We start from the raw sequence: 14,921 nt of genomic DNA, 5'->3' as shown, positions 1-14,921 counted from the left end.
TTCATTCCACCAGGGTTTTCGGAATTTCCGTAAGCGTGGTGAAGTTTTAGGAATTGTTTTTTCAGCGGCACTAATTAAACATTTAATGACGTTTCGTACTGCTTCCGTGACGCATGTAGTATTGACCATAGACTTTGTAATTTTTGCCAATTGTCTGAAAGTCTCCCAATCCGCTCGCTGGAATAGATAACGCTGTGGTAGACAGGTTCCACAGCCTCTATCAGCATGAGAGACAATTAGAGGAAAATGATCACTATTATGAAGATCATCCCCAACTTTCAAATTCAAAAATGGTAATAGCTCGGGGGAACATATGGCCAAATCGAGATTATGGAAGGTACGTGTGGGTTCATGGAAATACGTTTTATCATCCTTATTGAGCAGACAGAGACAGTTATCAGTTAAAAACTGTTCAATCTGTCGCCCACGAATGTTTGTATTTCCTGAACCCCACAAGGAACTATGTGCATTGAAATCTCCAATGATCAAAAATGGTGTTGGAAGCTGCTCCACAATTCCACGAAAGGAAGGTACCCATTAAGAGAGATGTGTCACAGAATTATAAGGAGCAACAGTAGGAGTTGCAGAAACGTCGCAACTCATATCAAAATCATCCTCATCTTCCGATGGGTGCAGTTTAAGGTCGGGACTATTACGTTTACCACCGAATACGGACGTCAAGTCATTATGTGCTAAACCTTGTGCCGCTAGTCCCAAAGCGACAGAATTTTTTCTAATAGATTTCTTAAGTTTCGCAGATAGATCTTTCTGCGTTTGGCCAAGCTTTGCAAGTTTTAATTTCATTGACTTTTGAGGTCTAGATTTGGTTTGAGGTTTTACTTGTTTGTCAGTGTCAGAAGCACTGTTTATGGATTGTTCTGTATCCGATTCAGAGGTTTTCTTTCCTGCTTTGACAGATTTCGTACAACTGGGACATGTACAATTTGCACAAAAAGATTTTTGGACAGCAGACGCATAACTTACACCAGGCGTAGGCGTTTGTATTGCGATTTTCCGCCTAGCCTCAGGATATGAGATGTTTTCCTTGATTTTAATTGTTGTTATTTTCTTTTCTAAGATCCAACGTTCACACGATCGAGAGAAGGATGTATGATTTCCCCCGCAGTTCACGCACTTTTCTTGTGCGGTACACTGCTGGCTATCATGTTCTTTTCCTGCACAGCGGGCGCAAGTGAGGGTCCCGCGGCAGTTCGCCTTCGAGTGGCCAAAACGCTGGCAATTAAAACACCTCAGGGGATTAGGTATGTATGGTCTGACAGGTCGCCTTATATATCCCACATATATAAATTCAGGTAATTTTGGCGACTTAAAAGTTAAGATATGGTGTTTTGTCTCAATTATATTGCCGTCTCTCCGGATGGTAATGCGGCGGACATCTGTGACACCTTGAGACTTCAATTCCTTTGTAATTAAGTCTACAGGAAGATTCAGTATTTCACCACAAGTTATGACACCCTTAGATATATTTAGCGAGTGGTGAGGGCTGACACTGACAGGTATTGTAGATAACGCTTTCAATTTTTGAATTTTCTGGGCTTGCTTTCGGGAATTTACCTCGACAAGCAAGTCACCAGAACGCATCTTGCGAATAGATGTAATGTCACCAACAGTTGCAGCGATAGCCTTTTGCACTAAAAATGGCGAAACGGTTTCAAACGTTTCATTATTTTCGGAAATACGTTTGATGACGAAAAACTTATCAAAATGGTTTTCAAAATTGACTTGTTGAGGAATAATGTGACGCCCACTAAAGGGACCTTTCTTGGGAGGAGCCATATGATATTGAAGGAGATTCGGGCCCGACGGCACCGCCCACCACGGAGCCCTACAAGGGAAGGCAATTACCGGCTCTGGTCTTTTCCAGCCTCGGCATACACCTCAGTGCTAGCCGGAACCTATACGCTGGGAGTTACCCCCGGGGACAGTGACCACCCTTAACGCCAAGCCCAAGGAGTAACCCCTTTGCTTGATCCCTAGCAGACTAGCCACTCAGGTGACTAGCTACCAGCCGATTGATGCACAGGGGACCACAGTGCACCACCCGTCTTTCTAATGGGTCGCCACGCACGGCCAACACGTGGGGTTTTGGCTGTCCATGAGAAGCAAGAAGCAAACAGAGTGGCAACAGCTTCTCATGGAGAGCTCCCTCGCTTGCCGTCGAGGGAAAGAAAAAACAAAGCAGAAAGCAAAAGGCGAAGAAGAAGTTAACTGAAAGGGAGTAAAGATCCCTAGGTACCTCGGGATTGGGACACCCGTACCCACCTAAAGAAGGTGAGCCCCTGAGGGGTTTAGGTTAGTTGCATGCTTTTGTAAGTAAATTGTATTTCTGTTAGTTATATATTTTTTGTATATGCTTATAGTTTTAAGTACATCGTTTTTTAAGTAGTTTTTTTTAACCTGTTTTCAATGATTTAAATTATTTTTAGTTTCGTTATGTACTTTTGTAATTAAATTGTATTTAAGCTAGTTATATATTTTTTTGTATATGCTTATAGTTTTAAGTACATCGTTTTTTAAGTAGTTTTTTTAAACCTGTTTTAGACCGATTATTTTAAACGATTCATTTTATTTTCTTAGTGTTTAATGCATTTAAAATGAAACATTGTTCATTAATCGATCTGTTCATGATGAATCTGAGAAAATTTTGTTGACACATTCTTGAGATATTACATAAATTAAGAAAGATTTTCTTTAGTGCCCATAAAGTTTAAACGCTCAGTGACTCTATTATCAGTAATCATATTATTAAAAAAATGCTTTGTTTCAGTAAAAAATGTTATTATATTAATTGCAGATTAATCATTTACACTTTAATTTAAAGCATAAATTCTACGAGGGGTAACAGAAAATTAGAGAGATACATATCACGTTATGACTGAAGGCCTTTATAATATTATGAGTGAATTATATGACTATCAAAATTTGAAGTTTAAAAATATTTTGCTGAAGAATCTATTAAAGTTGGAATTGCGTAAATTATTAAATTTTAAACGAACATTAAGATTGGCGAACCGGCTGGTCGCCAAAGGCGGCTAGTCTTCTAATAAATGTCAGTTAGTTAACTATACCTTATATTTACTTAATAACTTTAATATAGATTATAACTTATATATTTAATATAGAATATAACTTTATATTTTTTAGATTTTAATTTGAAATTATTGTTATACATATTGTGAAGGAGAAAAACTCATTTTATTCAGATTTCATTTCAAGCGACATCACCAGTTGGTTGGTTGTTTTGTATTTTTTTTTTTTTTTTTTTTTTTTTTTTTTTTTTTGTACAAGGGCCATCTTTGGCCAAACTGCGCCATCCACACCGGTATATGGTAACCAAGTTTTAAGAATATAAATCATTTAATGTCACCAAGAATACACATCTATTCCATATTTCAAAATTCTAACTTTTTAAATGATTGTAAAATCTATCACCAAGTTCCGTCTTTACAAATATGAAACAAATTAAGTTAAATAAAAGTGTATATGAATATGTAAGATCTAAAAGTATGTTCAAAAACTAATTACTGATAATAAACGTGTTCTGATTGAATTTAGAAATTTATTCTTTTTTATTTTAAATTATATTTATTTTATCTAAATTTTACTACTGAGAAATGTAATTTTTTCTTCTTCCGTAAAGTTACGTAAGATTGCAACGTATGATTTTGTATTGGTTTGGTTTGGTTTGTTGTATTTTATTGGCGCAAGAGCCATGTTTTGACTAAACTGCGCCAGTCAAATGGTTAAAATTATTTCAATACCAATTTAAAGGCGAGAAAAAAAATTGATTTTTTCGAAACGTTTTTAAATTCAACATGTAAAATTGATGAATAAAACAAGAAATTGGATCAGAGACGATTTAAGAAGGCAATAAAATCTAAATAAAGTGATAAAATCCAATGAATTTTAAGAAGTGAAAAATATTTTTGTGGGGATATTCACCCACTAAATCTAGAAGAGTTAACGGTGTCGTCGAAGGAAACAAATGATTACGATGATGATTAAAAGAGGGACATTGTATTAAAATGTGTAAAACGGTAAAATCTACAAGGCATGTCGGGTACAGAGGTGCTTCATCCCCAAACAACAAATGTTTATGAGTAAAACGGGTGTGCCCTATGCGAAGACGAGTCAGTTTTACATCAATCTCTCCCATAGGTACAGCAGGCCATAAATCGACAGAAGTTTTAATTGAATGAAGTTTATTATGGACCTGTGTATCCCAGTCGTTCTGCCATAACTGGTTAATAAAATCAGAGAATGTTCTTTTCTCATCTGCATATACAAGAGGATACTGCAGAAACGAAGAAGCTTCTTTTGCAGCTTTATCTGCCAACTCATTTCCAAAAATACCGACATGGCTTGGAACCCAAGAGAAAATTATATTAAAACCTTTATTGCGAAGGGTGCGTAAAGAGGATAAAATATCAACAGCAACCGGGTGAATTCGGTTGTTAAAATTAGAAAGGGTTTTTAAGGCACTCATGCTATCAGAATATAAACAAAATTTACGTTGGGCAGAAAGTGAAATCTGCTGAAGTGCACAAAGAATGGCTGTTAGTTCAGCAGTAAAGACTGAACAAGAGTTATGCAGGCGATGGCTGTGAATAGCAGATCCTAAAACTATTCCACAGCCAACATGTTCATCTGTTTTTGAACCGTCAGTGTAAATAGGTGTATAGGAATGATAATGATTGCGATGAGAATTAAAAATTTGCTGAAAAACAATCGGAGCTATTGTAGATTTGTCAAAGCCGGAAAAAGGATTCTGATTTTGTATTAGTAAAAACGTTCCTTGCAATTGAGATTAAGCTTATTTTATGACAAAAAGTAGAAATGGTTGTCTATCTATTGTATTAAGCTATTGAAAATGCATTTTATCTTCCTAGATAAAGAAGGTTAAAGACATATTAGCATTTAAACTTCTGTTTGTTACAGAGTAAATGTAATGAAACCTGAATTGTTGATATTCAAACAGATGATATTTAATGAAATGTGTGACAGCCAGACAAGATATTTCGAAAGTTGAATGAATGGAATAGCAACTCTGTAAAGATGAACTGAAACACACCTGGCAAAATCATATATGCTGAGAGCATTGACACCTGTTTCATACTTCTCATTTATGAAAGTTTCAAATTTAAAATGTTCCAGTCGGCTAGATTAATACTCTTGACATTTCCATAAGTCTCTACTTGATAGATTTTTATAATAAAAACATATTTTGGAAGTTAGTCTGTCTGTCTGTCTTTATATATGAGCCTAAATGTTTTAAAATATAAAGAGATGAAAGAAAGAAATATCACATGTATAATTCTTTACACAAAATGTACAGATTTTTATCAAATTGTGGTACAGGTCTATTTATAAATAAATAATAAAAAGTATTAATTAGATGAAACTTAATATTGGATTTTGCACCTACCTTTTAAATCGCTACTAATAATACAGATGCATGTATGTGTATGCGTCTGAAAATTTGACTCACAGATACCAAAATTACACAAATATATTTTTGAAGTTAGAAAATGCACCTCAGAGTAATTTTTTAAAAAATTTTAAATAACTGAAAATTAAGTTAATTGTAGGTTTTTCTTCGCCATAATTTTAGAAAAAATTACAGCACAACAATAATTTCTATATCATTTTAAAATTTAAAAAATAATTTCATTGATAGGATTTTTTTTAATTATAATTTTTTTCTATTATTAAATATTTTTTTAAATACATAATGCATTTTGCAAAAATAAAAAAAAATCATTGTCGAAGGGAAACTTAAATTGCTTTCATAGTTGCTACTAATATTTTATCAAACATTTCTGTTCATTATTGATGATCAAGTTATGAAGATTTGGCATAATTTTCGATATTCATAAGGCTTCAGTATACGACATGCTTTTAATAAATATTAAAAATTCTTTTGTATTTAAAATTAGCAAAGGTAACTTCTTTACAGTGTTTTTAATTTTTTTTAAAGTTTTTATATATTGCTATTCGTTCTCGTGATATAATTAATGGTAGGAAAAAAATACAGAAACTTAAGGAAAAACAGAAAATTAATGAAATGCATAGTATAGGGTAAAAGGAAATAAAACTTTTAAATTAGTTTGGATTATATTTATTTCAAATTTGTGAATATGAAAATATATGGGTGAAGAAATTATTAAGACAAAGTTGTACAAAATATTTAATTGAAATTTTTAGCAATAAATAATCTCAGCAAATCAAATGGTCGCCAAACGCGGCTAGTGCGATATAAATTTGGAGCATTTCTATTAAAAGGAAGAGACATTTTTCTAAAAGACACAGTCATGTATATTCGTTACATAACAAAGCTAAACATAACGAAATTTCTAGTGTGTAAGCATATAAAAACATTGAAGTGAGAATAAAAACGATGGACTTTCTTTAAATAATTTTCATATTATATAGATTTGAATTTTATATAATAAGGCCACTGACTTACTGACTATAGACAGAAGATTTTAAAAAATATACTTAATTTTTTTCTGCAATAAAAGATTTTAATTTCATTTATTTAAAAATGCATTGCGTATCTGATTAGTTATGTCTTCAATTTAAATAAGAATATGAACACTTTATTCTTCTCAATGAGGCATGAACCATATTAAGTTGTAATTGAGGAAAGTGGGTTCATTCTATTAGTTAACCCTTAACTGGGGAGGTGAAATTTTAGGGCTTAACTGGGGAGGTGTGGTCTACGAGACCGCATTTCATTTACACTCAAATTAAAATTTCTAATAAATGCATTAGTTTGAAAAACTTCCAATATATTTTACAGAATGCGTTGGAACATACATTTTCTTCTCAAATTACATGTTACTATAAATAATATTCTTGAAAAAGCATATTACTTTTTACTTTTTGAATCATATTTATTTTTACAGTATATGGAGGTATATAGAAGACAATATAATGTAAAATTCAACAATTATATCAAAAATAAATAAAAAATGACAATGGGTAAAATTGTGTGACTTTCATAGCACGGTTTTCAAGGGCATTTTAAATATACAGGTTAAGAACTAGTATAAAAATCAACCTATAAATTCTGTATATATATTTCTTGATATATTAATATATTTTATGAATTTTTCAAAATACATTATCACTAGAAAAATTAATTATGTTTGAACATACATATCAGAATCAGTTGAATGCGAACTTTCATCGAAAAACTCTTCTGTATAATTATTCTTATCACTAAAATCACTTTCTGCTTCATTTAAAAATGTCTGGAGCACTTCTTCATAATATGATCAGTAAACTGGATGATATTTCGGGGCCCAAGTCTTAGCGCCCTCTGCTAAGCCTTGTTTATCACTGGGACACTAACAAAGAGATGCGGTCTTAGAGACCGCGCTCGAAGAAATAACTGGATTATTTTAAAAAAACATCTACCGAAATCGGTTGAAAAAGTTCACGTGTATCCAAGGTCATAAAACAGGAAGCTACAGTGTCAATTGAGCTAAAAATAGTATAGGGGTGACAGAAAATCCATCGCTAGCGGTCTCACAGACCACACGTCCCCAGTTAAGGGTTAAAAGATGTTCGCAGTGTCATTTGCAATCTTTAAAGTAAAATAGTTTCAGAAATGTCGCTTACGGCATTTCAGTATTTTTCTGAATTTTTGATTCATAATGGTTTTGAAAGGCATTTTTGCATTTTGTCATCTTGCTATGTCTATTGTCTATTTAATAAACGAAGAGCCTCGGATAAGATGATGAGAAATCATGAAACATTTATTATTTTTGACAAGCATTGTACGAGGAAGCATACTTCAAAAGGTTGGAGTCAAAGAAATATCATTGGTCCTTCAAAATATAAAGCAACCAGAAACAGCCGTTCAAGGAGAGATAAAATGGAACATTTTAGAGGAAAGGACATTTCAGAATTGTAAGAAAAATTCCTATTCTAGTTCTAATGCTCCATTTCATGCTTCATTCTTCATAGCGACAACAAGAAAAGGTTCATTCTTTGGGATATCAAACCAGTTAAAAGAATTGCAGAAAAATACTTTAATATGCAAATAGGCTACAAAGGATTTTTTCTGAATTCTTCCAATTTAGACAAAAGGAAATTTATTCACTTCTAATAAAAATTTGATTTTGAATTTTAAAGTTTAAAAATTTAGGCCTTTAATTTTTTGATACTTAGTGGAATTTAATTGAGAAGTTTTATTTCCTATTTGATTTATTTCAACAAGAGGGCCGAACAATGGTTTACGAACAAAATTCATTAGAAGTCAAAGTTAATCGTGACATTTATTCGTAAATTTTTTTTTATCAATTTATATAAATTTCTACAGGAATTCGATTAAGTCACTAAAGGTTCAAAAAGATATATAAATGTCGGGATATTTTACATCTTTCTTTATCAATTACATTTGTCCGGCCAAGTTAAACTCGTCTGTATACCTCGTTAAAAGAACTGCAAAAAATACTTTGTAAGCTATAAATGATATTGTCTGAATCTTCTCAATAAAGAAAAAAAAAAATTACTCACTTTTAATAAAAGTTTTATTTTGAGTTTTTAAGTTTAAAAAAATGATGAAAATGCTAACTTTTTTATATTTGATTTATTTTTGTTTGATATTTGATTTATTTCATCACGTTGATCCTACATATGATACGCCGTTGAATCGATATCAATGATAAATGGATTTATGAACAAAACACGTTGGCAGACGAAATTATCCTTCAAACAATTAATTCGTAAACGTATCAACAGTTTATGTAGATTTCTACAAGAATTCGATTTATTCGCTTTAAAGACTGAAAAAAATATATGAATACCTTAATATTTTACGACGTTCTTTAATAATTAAGAATATAGTTAAAATATATTTCGTAAATTATAGAGATTAATTTACTTTGACGGAAGTCTTTTAACTTTCCCAAAAAATAAAAATTAACAGCTGCAGCCTTTTCTTATCAATCGAATTGTTGATAAATGGATTATAAAACAAGTTTATTGAACTATTACATTCTACATTTTTTTTACTAATGTTTCATTTATTTTAAAAGTTTATGCATTCATAATATACAGAGTTTATGATTTTATACTTGTAATAATCAAGTTGAATATTACAAAATTTGCTTTAAAATTTCTGCAATGTCTTGATATCGTGTGATATTTCTTAAGAATACGGAACTAAAAACAATATGATGTAAATGTTTTTTAATTATAATATTTTTCACATTGCCAAGAGCAAGAAAATGAAAGATTTCATTAAACAATAAAACAGATTTCAATTTCAGTACATAAATTACAAGCAATTTTGATAAACTGTTTTTAAAGTTAATTTGAAAAATTAATTAGTATCAAAGAAAGCATTACAAGATAATTAATCAATTAAAAATCAAGACTTTAGATTTAAAAATTATCTAAAAAAAGATTATTTCCGACGTTATGTCTTGAAGTTATTTAGGACAAACTTTAAAATATCTGTTAATTTCAAATAATATTATGAAATTTCAAAATGTTTCTTAGCACATTTCTTACTGGTATTTAGTTCTACGTCCACCAGTCCAGCATCTCATTCCACGAGTAAAGAATGAGATTTTTACATCTCTCACTACACAGAAAGCTTTCCATTGAGAATTTATTATCATTTAAAAGTTAGGTATTGTATTTATGAATAAGCAATGTTTTCTTAAAAGATTTAAAATGAATATGAAATAAAGTGACGTTGCAATGATAAAAAAGAATATTTTTGTCTTGATTGTGCTGGACTGCTGGAGGACTTTTGACCCTAATAGATTTGACGGATGCCAGAGCCCACATACAGCTGTTCTCCAGCGGGAGGAGATCGGTCATTCAGCCGATTCCAGTAGATGAGAGCACCATAGCTGGAATTCTATTTTTCACGTTTTCACATCAAATCAGAGATCATCACACTGGACTGAAAGCAATAGATTTAATTTTTTATCATTGTTTTCTGTAATTGATACAAAATATTACTAGAATGATTGGTTCTTGAAATGCCCACGTACGTTTTGAATCGATTAGTTGTTGTTTTTTAATAAAAGGTAGGGTTTTCTCTCTCTCTCTCTCTTTTTCATGATGTTTATGGTATTTGTGAAAATGACATTGAGAATCTTTTCTTTATGAAACTAAGCGAATTTCATTAATAGTTCTCATTTACCAAGTACCATATACAGATATCGCGCACTTTGCAAATGTCAGGTCCTATTCAAGCAGTCGAAAAGTTGCCATAGCTCAAAAATGCGGGCCTAAATAGCGTAAAGAATGCATACTTTGGAGATGAAAAAGATTTCTGCAGCAAAAAAGATATGTACGAATTATTTATGTGTACATTACCGTGACTGCGATAAATTTTTGTTTAATTGTGGAAATGAACCAAAAAATGACTTGCCTATCAAATTAAAAAATTAAAAGTATTTCATTTTTGACATTTTTATTTTTTCCAGACTATATATTTAATGAATATAAAATTTTCTTACCTTCTCCAATTCTTTCATAAAATGAAGCTTTTTTTTAAAAAAATGTAACAAATTTCATAATTTATCTTAGCAAGAAAATTGCATGCAATATTTTAGGTGAGGAGGCACGTAGTTTATTTTCATAAATTGAGTCACACTGATATTATTAATTTAAATAAACATTTTTTGTTCGAAGTTGACTAACACATCCCTTACTTCTGTTTTTGGTCATTGTAAAAACAAGGACAAAAAATCTCTGAATGATAGCATTATCTATTTCTCTATTAGAAACGAAATGTATCCATTTTTTTTTTTAATTTTCTGAAGACATTACGGAAATTTTAAAAAAAAAATCTTTGTAAAGTAAATAAGTTTAAAAAAACAATGTCAAAGAAAAGAATGGAGAAGACAATTTTAGATCATCTTAATTTCATTTCTGCAATCATTTCTATCGTCATCCGTGAAGTAAATCTGTAGTCATTGGATCACGATTATAATTTTTTTCGTTATAATGCGTTCAGTAATTAACTTCTTACCAAAATGAAGACATTAAGGGAAATTTTTAAAAAAATATTTGTATGGTAAATAAATTAAAAAAAACAACAACGTGAAACAAAGAAAGGAAATGACAGTTTTTTATAATCTTATTTAATATAGCCAACCTAACAATTTTAATTACTTTATCTATAAGTCCAAATCAATTCTGTCATCCTATGTGAAGCGAAATGTCATTGGGTCTGTAGCCCCAATTATATTTATTTCTTGTTACAGCACGTTTAGTGATTAATTTATTACCAAAGTAAAATAATTCGAGTGTGCTCTTTAGATTTTTTGAATTTAATTATTTGGGTTTAAAATTGGTAAAAGTGCGAGTAACGAGACCAAATACCAAAATTCTTTATATAGCTTTTTGCGCTGATAAATTATGCAGTTTTTATACAGACGCAACGATTCATTGATAAGAAGTGAACCCATCAGAGAATTTTTTTTTTTCACATGTTGATACGACCTATACTTTTCGTAATAAAGTCATAAATAAAATTTTATTTATATGTTATCCATATGCACACAGAAACACAGGTAGTTTGAACTCTCATCATCTTCAGATTTTATCCAAAATTTGATTAAAATATAAAATATAGGTAAATTTATAATTTTTTTTTTTTTTCTGATTGTAAAAAAATCTGAAACTTAAATAGTGAAACTTAAATAAACTTAAACTTAGTGATAGAAATTTTCGAAGATTTCAGTACAATGTTTACGAAAATGTTATAAACAATTTTGTAACACTTTTCCTACCTCTGCGGGTACCATGACTGCGGTGGGCTGGAAGACCCCTCCGATGGCCAGGCAGATGTCCTTGCCGGACTGCTGGATCCAGAGGCAGAGGAGGGCGATGCACGTGATGAGGCACGCCGAGGCGCAGATGAGCGCCTGCCGACACAGCCGGCGTCCGGCCATTCCGGGCGCTCGCGATGTACAGACAGAAGGAATTGGAAGCGGAAACGAATCCATCCGGCCGCGCGCATGCGCTATTCTCGAGCGCGAAAGATGCAAGATAAAGCGGGGTTGGTTCTGACAAGCGCACTACAGTTTTGTTGTTTGTTTTGAAGTAAAATGATAAGGGTTTTTTTTTTTTTTTTTTTTTTTTAATGAAATGTCGATCATTCATTTCAAGAGGTGTGATGATGAAAATTGTATAGCTTAAAATAACTCTTTAAAACAAAACATATGAATGATTTTTTTAAAAATTATATGTTGTTTCCATTATGCAAAATAAAATGGCAGGTTTTATTTTTAATTACTTTATTTTTAATATTTCATTTCATTTATTTTTATTATTTTATTTAATTTATTTTTTAAATTTTTTATACATATGTTTTTAAATATTAAACAATAGAAAATATTTTGTGGATGTAAGTTATAAAAGTGTAAAGACTATTTTAAAAGTTTTAGTTATTCATAAAAATATTGTAACTAAAATGGAAATTTAATAATATTTAAACGTATTTGATATTTTTAATGAATATTTAGAAACATTTTCCTTATGACATTCATTTTGCTTTAATTTAATTAGATCATTATTTTGATGTGGGAGTTGAAAAATTAATTTTCAAATGATGAACCAAAAATTAATAATACTCTAAAAATTTTAGAGTATTATTCATGAATTAGTGAGTCCAGGATCAGATCCCATCTTTATAAACATGAAATTTAGACACATCAAGTTAATAAAGGCGTGTAAAAAGAATTTACTTCTCGCTTCATGTCTTGTAAAATATGTAAATGAAACCATAACGGCAAATAAACGACAAAATTTTTCAAACCTATGCATAGCGTGACTTGAATATTCCTATAGCATCTTAAAATGTGATCTTAAAGTGAGTCTTAAAATAAAATTATCTTTTATGCATATCTTTAAGGTGTTCACCCATTAGCATTAAAAATTGGCCTAGGTAGCCATTTCTATGAAAAGAACTTTGAAATATTCTATCACAGCTTTTCAATTAGTAAGCTATTTCTGTCGACCAGCGGTTGCAGCGTATTCAATTACTAAGAGGATGATCACTCCACATACATAGAAAATTCCTTCCCACTCGCATATATATTTTTTAAATGAAAATGTTTACAACTTGGCATATTATCTGTAAATTGTGATATGCGTGCATAATTAGGATGTTGTTGTTGTTGCTGTATGGTTTATTGGCGCAAGAGCCACTTTTGGCTATACTGCGCCAAGCTTACGGTAAAATCAGAAGACATTTAAACCAACACGATTTTAAAATTTAGTGTAAGTAATTAAAACTCCATAAAAATGTCGATACAAATATTATAAAACCATCTTAACGAAAGACAATGATTAACGTAAATGCAAAATAATCATGCAATGAAGACGTATTTTACAAAAAATGAAAAAAACAGACGAAAACGGTGTTAAATACAGTTGATGAAGTGAATAGCTCTTAAAAATTTAAAAATATTTGGGTGGTATTTCTCACCCACTAGGTCTTGCATGTTAAGAGAAGACGAGTTGAAAAAAATATGACGATGAACATTAAAATCGGGACATTCAATTAAAATATGTTTCACACTAAAAGCAATATGACAATTGGGGCAAATTGGCACCCTTTCACCCAAGATGAGATGACGATGAGTAAAACCTGTGTGTCCTATACGGAGGCGAGTCAATTTCACATCAACCTCTCGTATAGGGTGAATAGGCCATAAACCAACACCATAATTATGATGAATGATGGCATAATTATGATGAAAAAATCTTTCAAAACACGTTACAGGGTAGACCACTAGGCACGTATTTAACAAATTACATAGTTCTTTCTTACATAGCAGATGCAGATTATAAAGGATTTTCATGATCAATAATTTTTTTAAATCAAATTTTATAGAAACTTCTAATTCTTTTTTTTTTCTTCTAAAATTTTAGAGCATCTTGTTGCTCAAAAAACATTTCGAAATCACTTAAAAAAAAAAAAAAGAGTTTTCAGGTTCTTCAAGAGTTTTCAATTCAAAATTTTTTATAAATTGGTTATATTTTGCAACGATACTTTTCATCATTTTAATTTCTAGATTTGTACTGGCATTCGCTGTTACAATATTAAGAAAATTTTTTACGCATTGGTTATCGCTGTAATTAAAATCAAGAGTATATTTAAAAAATAAATGAAGATAAGAGAATCATGCCTAAAATAATGTCGTCCATGATGTTCCATAATAAGAATTCAAATTTCCTTTCATTAAAAAGATAACTTATTTTTGAGAATATTAATTCTTAATTAAAATAAAATTTCATAAAAACTTTTAAATAAAGTATCATTAATTTTTATGCGGAGGCTAACTACTTACTTTCCTGATACTTGAATTATATTTAAAATTTAACTTTGTGACGTTGAAATAACAGACATAATTTTAAATAATAAATATAATTTTAGCTCGTTGTTTCAGAATTTTTAACTTTAGTTAAAGCTCAACATTTATTGATCATTAATTACAAGCGCCAGAATGATAATTGCTCATAGAAACAATGGGAATAAATATTTTAAAATCTGGCACAATTAATAAATAACTAGGACGCACGCGAGTAATGCGCCGTTAGTAGATTTGTTTAAAAACAAACTTCGTTTGCATTCAAAGAGATTTCTCTGTCACCAGAAAATCTAACAACGTGATGAGAATACCGGATCATTTTACCAAAAATCGGTGATTACAACTTTTGATGGACTTGTGATTGGATTTTAATCCAGTTATCACAAGAATTTATTTCTCGAACATTTTTTTATCATACGTACTTAATTCCGAACACTCTTTAAAGATTAAGATAAGATTTAAAACTATATTAGCTGTGCTCGAAATTTTGAAAGAATTTTTTTCTGCAAATTTGTTGGCTAATTCGTTTTTTTTTTTTGTTGTTGTATT

At 30.7% G+C, this 14,921-nt stretch overlaps 1 protein-coding gene across 1 annotated transcript in view; it reads right to left on the bottom strand.

Moving 5' to 3' along the window:
- Positions 1-11,984, bottom strand: part of LOC129976253 (protein-tyrosine sulfotransferase 1-like) — a 97,138-nt gene extending 85,154 nt beyond the window's left edge. The window contains exon 1 of the mRNA XM_056089732.1: positions 11,787-11,984. Within this exon, the coding sequence (XP_055945707.1) occupies positions 11,787-11,948 (162 nt within the window). The 5' untranslated portion in view covers positions 11,949-11,984. The remainder of the gene's footprint in view (positions 1-11,786) is intronic.
- Between the last annotated feature and the right edge of the window lie 2,937 nt (positions 11,985-14,921).

Source organism: Argiope bruennichi, chromosome 7, assembly GCF_947563725.1.
Source record: "Argiope bruennichi chromosome 7, qqArgBrue1.1, whole genome shotgun sequence".
NCBI classification, from domain to species: Eukaryota; Metazoa; Arthropoda; class Arachnida; order Araneae; family Araneidae; genus Argiope; species Argiope bruennichi.
Note: the sequence above shows the minus strand (reverse complement) of the source record. Positions and strands in the feature narration are given on the sequence as shown.